The sequence below is a fragment of the Solanum dulcamara genome, chromosome 4 (genome assembly GCF_947179165.1).
Source record: "Solanum dulcamara chromosome 4, daSolDulc1.2, whole genome shotgun sequence".
In the NCBI taxonomy this organism is placed as follows: Eukaryota; Viridiplantae; Streptophyta; class Magnoliopsida; order Solanales; family Solanaceae; genus Solanum; species Solanum dulcamara.
In genome coordinates, this window is record NC_077240.1 from 17,011,916 (window position 1) to 17,023,482 (window position 11,567).

Sequence of the window (11,567 nt, forward strand, 5' to 3'; positions counted from 1 at the left end):
AGTCTGTCAAGTCAAGATAGTACAAATAAATGTGTAATTCATAGTAATCTCATAAAATAGCTACTTATTGAGATCAATATAAGTGGCACCATGTGTTAAAACTAATTTGATCTCAGAAAAAAGAAAAGCATCACATGGAAATAATTATCTACTAGTGATGAAATCAAGTCCAATAAAGAGTTCCTATAACTTTTTTCTGATATAACAAAACAAAACAAAAGGGAATCTTCGCAGAGAGATTTAAAATAATAATACTAATAATAATTAAAAAAAACTGATGTGAAAAAATCAATTAACAGGGAAATATACAAGCATGGGTTGGGTTGCTTTCAGGAAGTTGACAAGAAAATACAAAAAAGACAAAATGTAATTAGTAGTAATTACTTATGTTCAGTGAAGGGAATCACATGAAAAAAAATATCTTGTTTTGTGAATAAACTTTAGGGGATAGTCATTTTCATGTTTGGAATATATCATGTCTATATTGAGAAATCTTTTCCAATGCCTACTTTGTGGGAAAAATGAAAATGAAAAGGAAGAATGATTGATGAGTAAACATTGAAAAGGACCCATAACAGGGTAAAGGTATGGAATTATTATTACCCAAAAAAAAAATCAAAAATATTTATAAATTTGACCAAAAATTATCATTTTTTTTATAAAGAACTAGATAATACAATATTCAAGTCACTATGCAAATTGTAGTCATGTCTACACCACAAGAAAATACAACATAACCAAATGTTTTACGCATTAATGTACAACATAACCAAATGAAAATAATGATTAGCTCAACTTTTTTGCAAGTTGTTAAACCATTGAACTTGATTTTTTTAGGTCATATGAAAAATTGAGGTTAAGCTAGCAAGTAAGACACTGTTGGTGAACAACTTTTGTTGGCTAAATTAATATGCTTTTTCAAGACAAATTGTAATTGGATAGTTACAGTTGCCTCAAAGTAGATATCAATTCCAGGATTGCGTTTAATAAGGGAAAATAATAGATAGAATTAATTGGAGTCATACATAGATGACCTTTTTAAAAAATATAAAAAATTGTAGTAAGTTTAAATTTTTTAAAAGACTTAACATCTATATTTTGGCCCAAAAAGATTTTACCAAAACAAAATTCAAAAGTGCTTGCAATATTTATGACCAAATTGATCTTTAATGACTCATGTATTATGCTAACTGCTAAGCTTATATTAGTATTTCATATTTGATGGTAATATAATTTTATAAATAGTTAACTATAACATACTTTCTATACGAGAGGATGAAAAATAAATCTTTTAATTAATCAAAGGTTAATTATATTAAGTTTATATCATAAGGATCAAAAGTAAAATGCAATTTCAGTAATTTGAAGATAAAAAAACAAAAAACAAAATGAGAGTGATGGATCACTAATTCAGCAAAAGAATGAACTTCCAAGCTACTTTAGTGAAAGTAGAGGAGTAGTACTTGTCTTTTTGGTTTGGCTTTCATATATAAGTTGATAGTAAAAAGTGTAAAAGGTGCTGCTGGTGTGTTGTCCTTACCAAATCAGATAAAAGCAACAACTTCCATTATTCCATATTTGAACTTGTGAATTTTATATATCTTTACTCTGACTTTCATTATTTCAAATTCTGTACTGAAATTATAACCTTCTGCTCTATAATCATTGTACTGCCCAATTCACATTTAAGACATGGCCCAATCACTCCTCCATAAAAAATTATTTGCATTTATTATTTACATCAAATCATATTAATCAATAGTATTAGTTAGGTGAGAGATTAAGACTAGAGTATGTATTATTATTTAGTAATAGTATATATGAAAATATGTATCATATTTTCATTAAGCCTAAATATCAAATGCGGACAAGGTTTCGTTCTACTTTCACCTCACCCTCAACACAACCCATTATATGATGAAGGTCTTTGTGACTTTGAATAATAATCAAATGATTAGTAATATTTGCCCCTCTACCACTTTCAAAAATGGTGAACTGGTACCGGTATACATGGTGAAGATTAGGAAGTAATGAAAATAATAAGTTTTGTATGTTGAGTTGACACGTCATTTTGATCAAAATGAATGCAGTTAACAAAAAGGATAAATTCTACTCATTCTTATAATATTAAAAATAAACAACAACAACATACTCAGTGAAACTCCTTAAGTGGAGTCCAGGAAGAATAGAGTGTACGCAGAACTTACCACTACCTCGAGGAGGTAGTGAAGCTGTTTCCGAAATACCTTCGGCTCAAGTACCTCAAATCTAAGTAAAAGAAGAAGAAGAAACAATGAATAAAGCATAGCCGTTAATAAGAAAGACAATGTAAAGTCTACAAGAAAGAAACAATAACAACAGCAAAATAGTGTGATCATCAAAACACAATACACAACATAAGGCAAGACAACAATTCACCTCTACTAACCTTCTGACATAATACGCGTTCTCCATGATATTATATATAATAAACTATATATAAAATTCAAATCAAATTAAGATATAACCTGTGACATAGAAGAAACACAATAATGGTTATTGTACAGTTATCTCCATTAACTCATTTTTTTCCTTTTTGTCAGGGAGAAGTGATACTACAGTCCTCTCATGTGGATTCACAGTTGGGATAAATAATGACACCTTTTTTTGGGCCTGAAGAATTTGTTCGACGGAGATGGTATCTCTTGTTTTTGATTTTATAAAGGGAAAAAGATTTATAAATCTATTCATCTACTGTTCTAAATTGGTTAATTTTGTACTCTACTTATATTTTTTTGGTCCATTCATAACTTTAATAATCCCATATATATTTGTCTTTGTCATTATTATATTTATAGATAAATGATAATAATAGAAATATTTAAAGAAGAACAGAGATAAGTAATTAATTTAGAATTTCATGTCTATAGTTTCAGGCTGAAAATGGTTAACTCTCCATAAGTCTAAATTCTACGAGAGAGAGAAAAAAAAGGGATTCAAATTTACTCTTGAGTTGAGACGAAAACAAAACTTTTTTTTGAATAAAACAAACAAAAAATTAATGAAGGACAAAATTGCTCGTTTTTTGAATGATGCTAAGGGAAAATTTGATAGTTTTCCAAATAAAAATATGACACGTGATTAAGTACAAAAATGAAACACAATTTTTGTGGGTGTGAAGGATAAAATATTCAGGATTTACTACAGCACAATAACTCAAAATTGTTAATGCAATGACTCAATCATGAACAGTTTATAAGGTTGGTGGGCTAAATGAGGGTGGGCTTAATAGCCTCACACTTTTAAGGGAAAATTATGCTAAATGGACCTTTAAACTAATTATTTATCACTTCATATTTTTTTATCGATAGAATCTTATATGCCGATAGAGTATCACAAAAAAATAAGTTCAATTCTTTTAAAAACATGAGTTTAGTTTTCCCACTTTTAAATGGTCTAACGCTAGCGTAGCCTTACTTTAACTGCACACTGGCCTCATGGGCCGAACAGATTTAAGCCACTGAGTCTGCCCAAGCCCATCCAATTCAAATACATGAAAAAAGAAACTTGTGATTAAGAATTGAAAATCATCGTTCTATGCAGTGGTATTTTGTACCATGATCAATTCTTTCACTATATTATTTGAAATGAGATAATGTTGTCATTGTGTCATCACCGATAGCCAATTTAATTCATAATTATCACAAGCATTGATATTGTCATATAATTATAACTATTATCAATATCATAACCAAAGAAATTAGATTTGTTATGCAAAAATGTGTTCTAAATATCATAATGAAAGCAACACATAAATTTATTACTAGGTATTTTTATCAAGCAAAATTGTATAAAAAGGCAGTCCGGTGCACTAAAGCTCCCGCTATGCGCAGGGTCCGGGAAAGGCCCGACCACAAGGGTCTAATCAAGCAAAATTGTATAATTTCTATAAAATTTATCATTAAAAAAACGTTAAAGAGGATTAAATCTAAGCAGAGAAAAATGGATCGTAGATAAACTACTTGTTAGAGAATTATTCAATAAAAAAATACCGTAAAAAATATTAAAAATTCCAAATTAATGATATATATATTTTTTTTAAAAATAATAATTCAAACTTCTAGTTAAGAGCCCGTTTGGATTGGCTTAAAAAAAGTAACTTTTATGTATGAAGTGCTTTTAGAAATTTGAAGTGCTGAAAGTTATTTTTATAAATAAGCAGTTGAGTGTTTGGATAAAAGTGCTTATGATGTGAATTTTAGAGTTAAAAGAATAAAAAAAAGTAGTTTGAGAAAGGGATATAAAAGTAATTTCCATGGTCAAAGAAAATGACTTTAAGCACTTTGGAAAAAAAAAGTTAGAAATCCTAACTTTTCATTTTTGACTGACTTTAAAAACTTTATGGCTTAAAGTCAGCATTAGACAAACACGTCCAAAAGCTAAAAAGGTGTTTTAAGCCAATCCAAACGGGCTCTAATAATAATAGGTAAATCTAGTAGACATACATGCTTAGTCAAAAGTGTAAAAAGTTTGAGATGAGTTTTTTTTCTTTTGGGTGTAATATGTGAATCTTCTTAAAGATCCAAAATACAATTCAAAATAAACAAAGGATCTCAGTGCAAATAAAGAACCTATATATTATGAAAACCCTAACCACGACTCAGTTTGTCATTTTAGAGTTTTCGCTGCTAATCAGAGCCAACCGGAGCGCGGCAGCCATCGTCACACCGCCAAACTGCCACCATGGGTCGTATGCACAGTCGAAGGTTCGTCCACTATTTCTTCCTCTTTATATTTATTCATTCTACATTTGTACTGATAATTTTTAATCCTTTTTTTGTTGCTCAGTAAGGGTATTTCAGCTTCAGCTCTTCCATACAAGAGGACTCCACCAAGTTGGCTAAAAATCTCTGCTCCTGAAGTAAGGAATTTCTTGCTTATTAGTTCCTTTATTTTGTCTTGTTTATATCACATTTATAATTATTTGAAAGATAAGAAAAATGTAGAGATTTGCAGCGATGCCTTGTTTGAATTCTAAAATTTCGCTTATTGATCGCCACCACAAAGGTAGAATACCTGTATAGAAAAAATATTCATATTGCTGATAGTGATTAATTAATTAATACATGTTTAAAGAATTCTGTAAATTTTGAATATATTAAATGATTAATATATGTTTGTATGTCTGATGATTTTGTTTGGACCTCGTGCATCTTTAGCTTTGAGCCTGCCAGCGGAATTTAACTACATTTGCCTCTCTTTTTTTCAAGCTCTATTTTTTACATCTTCTTACATATGCCCTTAAAGAAAGACAATGTGGCTGTACCTTGTTTTGGGGATTGTTTTTTCGAAGGATGCCTCTTTTACGTTGCCGAGTATATTTCACTTATTTGACTGCTTAAGAGATTGGTTTTTGGAGTTACCTTTCTGCTTTTGTTATACTCCATTGAATGTGATCCAGGCATTCAGTTTTCGATAGTGACAGTACTATTTTTTTGCTCCAGGTTGAGGATAACATCTGCAAGTTCGCCAAAAAGGGTTTGAAAAAGTTTAGCCTAACATCTATGAAATAGCACAAACATATCTTGAGCACATAAAATTAATTTTAGGGATACTGAATTCCTATATTGGGACATTAGGAAAAGAGAGATTTTTATTGTTTTGCCGGAAATAGAGGTTTAGTGAAGAAAGAGGTAATTGGAGCCAATTGGTTATTCCGTGTTCACTTCTCTGCTCACTTTCCGACTTGTACGTTGTCGCCTCCTATTTCATCCTTTGACATCCTTCCTCTCTTCTCCTCTGCTTCCTGCTTTCCCTGCTTCAATGGACTCTACGGGTTTTCACAAACCTTCTTCTTCATCCTACTCTGTGTTTTCTCATTCCAATCCAAGGTAAAAAAAAAAATCTTCTTTCTTGCTGATTTGAATGTAAAGTTTCAATCTTTAATTGGAAAAAAATGTTTTTGAATCAATGGAAACAGTGGTAGAGGAAGAGGAAGGGGACTGGACACGAGGGATAATAAAGAAAGATCAGGGGGCGGTGGCGGTGCTGGCAGCTCCGGCAAAGATAAACTTGACGCTCTTGGAAGACTATTGTATGTATATATGTTTTTCTCCTTTCAGGATTTTGGTATTTGATCTAATTTTCGTTATGTGACCTATGGTAATCAATCATATTAACTACGTCTCAATTCGAAAAAAGAGGTGAACTCGTATCACTTTATGGTTAATATTCATGTTTTGTGTGATGGATTTTTTGTTTAGAATTAGCTTTTGTTTTACTGGCACAACTCTCCAATTCTTATGATAGTATAAGAGAATTTAATCAATTCCAATTAGTTGGATTTTGGTTTATGAATCCCCTGTTTCCATTTTGGTTTATATGGGTCCTTCACTATTCAAAGATCCAAAGTAATTCATAGGTACACTAGTTGACACTTCAACTTACTACGAGCCTCATCCTTTTATCCTGGTTTGGGACCAACAATGCTTTGCAAAACTCGGGTAGCAGGGAGTTGATACAAGAAAAAACTATTAGGAAAAAAGTTTCTAGACATGATGCTCATTGGAAGTGATTAGTTTCAGGTTTCTAGGTAGTAAGGATATGTACATACTGTAGTGTTTAGAACTATAGTTAGCCGAGAACCAAGTGTTACTTGCCTTAAATTTGTAGGTTCTCTTATAAAAAAACAAACTTTTGTATAGACTAAATGTGATCTATGGAATATTCTGTAATGTTGTTTATCCTCAGGACACGCATTTTGCGGCACATGGCCTCTGAGCTAAATTTGAATATGAGGAATGATGGGTATGTGAACGTACAAGATCTGTTAAAGCTAAACTTAAAAACATTTGCGAATGTCCCATTGAGGTCACATTCAGTTGATGATGTGAAAGAGGTTAGTTGTGTGAAGCCTTGTGCTCCTTTACTTTGTTGCCTCTGTTTCTTGTATAGGTTGATGAAAAGTCTGATTTGCCTCTTCTTTGGATTGCAAAAGGTTTTCAAGTTAATTTAGTTGAAAAAGATTGATACGAAAATTTGACAGTGGCTGTCTTTTCATTGTCACAACTCACAATTGAATGAACTTTTCTTTCAACGGAGTTGACAGCTCCTTTTTATTTTATTTGTCATTTTGCATGCTCTATTATAGGCCGTACGGAAGGATAACAAGCAAAGATTCGGCCTTTTGGAAGAAAATGGAGAGCTTCTGATACGTGCCAACCAAGGCCATACAGTAAAGGTACATTTTCCTCCGTGAAGTGGAGTAATGTTATTTCCTAGTATAGTTGAGATGGAAATTCGTTGGATTAGTCTATGAATAAGTTATGGCATTCGTAGTGGAGGAATCTCTAGAGGGTACTTCCACTAGAGTTGGATGTAATTCTGATGAAGGAAGAAGTAAATTCTCAACATAATTGGAAATGAAAGAGAGGGGGAGAATGAAAGACTGGAATGTGTGTGATCAAACGTGGATTTTATTCTGTTCGTGCACATTTTAAAGCACATTAGTTGAGTGCTTTTTATACCAATAACTCTAAGCATATTTCATTTAATTTAAGCATCACACCCTTATTTGACACCTAACCAAACGAGACAACAGTAAAGAAAGCAAATACATTTAGACATTTAAATATGCATCTCTTGGCTAATAATTTTATTAGCAATGAAACACTATTATGAGATTCTCAGTGCATCCATGTGTTACTCTGGCTTTTGAAATTCCAATTTCCATCTTTTCATGATTGAAAGGCTCATGATATGCAGACCATTGTGATACATGTTTTGCCCTTGTATGAAAAACTAAGTAATTTATCGGACATCCAATTGATGATATTCAGCTCACAAGTTAGCAGTATCATTAGTAGCTGAAGAATATTTGTTTTCCACTTTTGCAGATAGTTGAAACTGAAAGCTTACTGAAACCAATCCTTTCAGCTGATGAAGTTCCAGGTAAGATTTGTATTTGATGACTTGTAAACACTACTACGCCCTCAATAACAACTTATTAACCTATTAGCATTTTCTATAAGGATCTTAGTAACCTAAAGAATTGAAACTTTGGCTCCTAAGTACACTGAATTCCTAAAATGCTTCATATGCATTTTGGGGAACTTTACTAATAAATATGGAATGTGTTATTAAAATATGTCCTGTTGAGGGATGATGCTTTGGGCTTGAGCTTTTCTCTTGAGAGTTGCTACAAAGCAATACAAATCTGCAAGGAATTGGCAAAGAGGCCTATCTTCTTTTTCCTGTGATGTTATATCTGTTTTTTTTCCTCAAGGAAAAGATTATCTATTTATTGTCATAATGATAGCTCCTCTCTTTACCCAATGCTGTTGTTATGTTTTTTTTTCTTTTAAGATTATTGTCGTTCAAGTCACCTCAAATCTTTGATAAGTTGTATCTTCAAGGATTAACTTTGAGAAAAGAAACATATCTGAACTGAATGCTTGTAGCAAGTTGTTGATTACTGTGTTTTTTTAGTGTAGAATTTACTCCAATCTATGATTTTTACTGACATGGAAGTCAATTATTGACTAATTTTGGATCAACATTCGACTCAGATTACTTGGGACCTACAAAATAATTCAAGTGACTTAACAATTTATGGAAATAGTACTATTAAGAATTTTCATTAACTTTGGGCTAAACTAGAGTCAATTTGGATCTTTCCTTCTACCCGAACTTATATGTCAAAATCTTAAATTGTCTGCAATTTTCCTGGAAAAATCATGCTTTTTCGATGTAAGATACTCTGTGGATGAAGTACTAAAATCTAAGTTACTTTTTGGATAAAGTACTGAAATCTGAATTATTTTTTGGATGTAGTGCTAAAATCTGAGTATTAATGTTAATAGAATGTGTAATATATATTTACAAAAGTTCCGAGTTCCATTTTCAAGGTCTCGCTTTATATACGATAATACCAATACCCGAATGTTTGATCTAAGACCTCAATAGAATGTATAATGTAAGTTCACAGACTTCTACAAGATTCATTTTTAAATTCCCTTTTTGAATATTGTAAAACCAACACAAAAATGGGTGTACCTCAATTAATAGTTATTCGTATAAAATGAGATCAGTTCTGCTGAAGAATAATTTATACATCAATATCCCCGTGGTCCTTTAGAATTCTCTATCTCCGTCTTTGAAGCTGTGGTTTTCATCTGTGACAATGTGCAGTTTGTGTACACGGCACTTACAAGAAGAACTTGGAGTCAATTTTGGAGCATGGGCTCAAACGCATGAAAAGGTTACATGTTCATTTCTCATGTGGCTTGCCATCAGATGGTGAGGTAATTAGTGGTAAGATACCTTATAGGATCTTGAATCTGTTGCCATTTGCAAAATCTACAAATTCATGCTACTGTCATACATCCACCGACTCTGAATTTGTTTTCTTATGGCATGAATACAGTAGTTGATCTAATAGAACCGTGCCATGGTGCAATTTTATGGATCAATTTCTTGGATATTGGCCTTTCTGATCTCCATGTGTAAACTCATGGATTGTTGTTTTTCTTTGACCTTTAGTATCTTCCTCTATCAGCAGAGAACTCTTGCCTTTAGAGAGCCTGTTTGGATGGATTTATTTTAAGCAACTTATAAGTTGAAAATTGCTTATAAGTTAAAATAAATAAATAGGAGTAGCCCAACTTTTCTTTTTTTTGACTTATAAGCTGTTTTCAATTTATAAGCTGCTTAAAATAAGTCCATCCAAACAAACTCAATTCTTTATTGGGACTTATTTTAAGCACAAAATGACTTTAAGTTGGTCAGACAAACACTCAAAAAATCTGAAAGCAGCTTATAAGTCAATCCAAACGGGCCCTTAGACACTTCACCTGAACTTCAACAGTCTTGATTTTCTTGGGTGACTAAAAATTCTTTGTTATTGAACAGGAATGAGGCGAGATGTTAATGTCCTCATCTTTCTTGATGTGAGAAAAGCTTTGGAAGGTAATTGGTTTTTGATTTCTCAAATTCTAGTCAAGTTTCTCTAAAATATTATGACAATTCCAATAAAATTATATGTTGGCAATCAAACATATTGTAGCTTATTATAGGTTGTCAAAAAGTAAGTTGTATTAACAGTGAGATATCAAGAAAGAATATTCTGACTTTCTTTTCTCAGACTGAAGTCTTAGCTTATTTCTATATTCTTTTTGTAGATTCAAAAACTAATCACAAAATAAAGTATATTCAGATGTTGATACATGTGCTGACGTCATGAAAGTTCAAAAATCCTACTTTTTCGCTGTTTCTCACAGTTGGTTTTGCATTGCTTCAGATGGAATGAAGCTTTATATCTCAGAAAACAGAGTTATCTTGACAGAGGGTATTGATGGCGTTGTGCCAGTGAAGTACTTCCAGAAAATGGAGTCATGGCCAGATAGAAGACCTTTGTCATTATAGAATATGTCTCTTGTTCACTCTTCCTTTTCCTTTTGCATCCGTTTTTCTTCTTATTCCCTTGCACTACACTTACCCACTCCGTACCCAGGGCCAAGAGGAAAAAGGAGGCAGGTTATAATGCCCTGTGGTGTCGTAAAACATATATTGTGATTAGATATTCATTACATATTTTGCCCTTTTATTAGGAAAGAATTATATGAAATGGAGTAGTTGAGATCTGCACCACAAAAATGAACTCCACCTCATTTCGGGGTATATTCAGGGTCGAAGGTTCAAAATACAGGCAGGTTGTTCAAATGCTTGTAAATAAACATTGTGATGGAAGATAGCAGAAAAGAATCCTCCTTTCAATCAAAGAAAAGAATACTGGCAAAAGCATCTCACATGCTAAAAGAATTCCTGATTGAACCGCAACCTGTGATTGCATGATTCCTGTTTATACATTATACTATTTCACTATTTATGATACTTAATTCAAGATTCACAAATACTGGTATTGGTGAAATATTAAGATATTAGTGCGAGTATATCAAGTGAAATAAACAACTTAAGAGCATTTCTGGGAATTCCTTGAACTACTTAAATCATTTCATTTTTAACCTTACATCAAATACTCTGTCCAAACACCCTTCTCATCAATTAGAATAGCCAGGCAAATCATGTAACAAAATGTTACTAACAAGACCCCAAAGCAGAGTAGGAATGGCAAGCTGCATCAATCAAATAAATAAGAATGCAAATGCTTTGTCAGTTAACATTTTGCAACTGTCAAAAATTCATCCTAAAAGTGGAAACAGAAACTACTATTATATTGTATATTTTGATCTAGTAAGTCTGGTTGAAGTTTATTTGAACTAATGAGCTGCTCAGACTGAAAACAAGATACTCCATTTTATGATATACTTTTCCTAATATTCAAGCTGCTAAACGAGAATTTCACGTAATTAGAGGATCTCAACTCCCAAATGTTTGTAAATGCTTAAAAATAGAATGAAATATGTGGATAGCTTCCACTATAGTGTTCAACCTTAGATATCTCATGAAATGAAATGGATCAAAATCAAGTTCAGATGAATTCTAATACAACATAAACCTCATGAAAGGACCAGAAATTTAGCTGAATCCTCCTATTTTCTAGAAGTTCCCACTTTCTAGGATCAGGATTG

At 32.2% G+C, this 11,567-nt stretch overlaps 1 protein-coding gene across 1 annotated transcript; it reads left to right on the forward strand.

The window, feature by feature from the left end:
• Positions 1–4,613: 4,613 nt before the first annotated feature.
• On the forward strand, positions 4,614–10,603 carry LOC129886687 (uncharacterized). The gene is made up of 10 exons (XM_055961479.1): positions 4,614–4,745; positions 4,828–4,900; positions 5,484–5,870; positions 5,960–6,073; positions 6,730–6,877; positions 7,130–7,219; positions 7,875–7,929; positions 9,169–9,291; positions 9,889–9,945; positions 10,277–10,603. The coding sequence occupies exons 3-10, from the start codon at positions 5,803–5,805 to the stop codon at positions 10,399–10,401; spliced, it is 780 nt and encodes a 259-aa protein (XP_055817454.1). The 5' UTR covers positions 4,614–4,745; positions 4,828–4,900; positions 5,484–5,802; the 3' UTR covers positions 10,402–10,603.
• Positions 10,604–11,567: the final 964 nt, after the last annotated feature.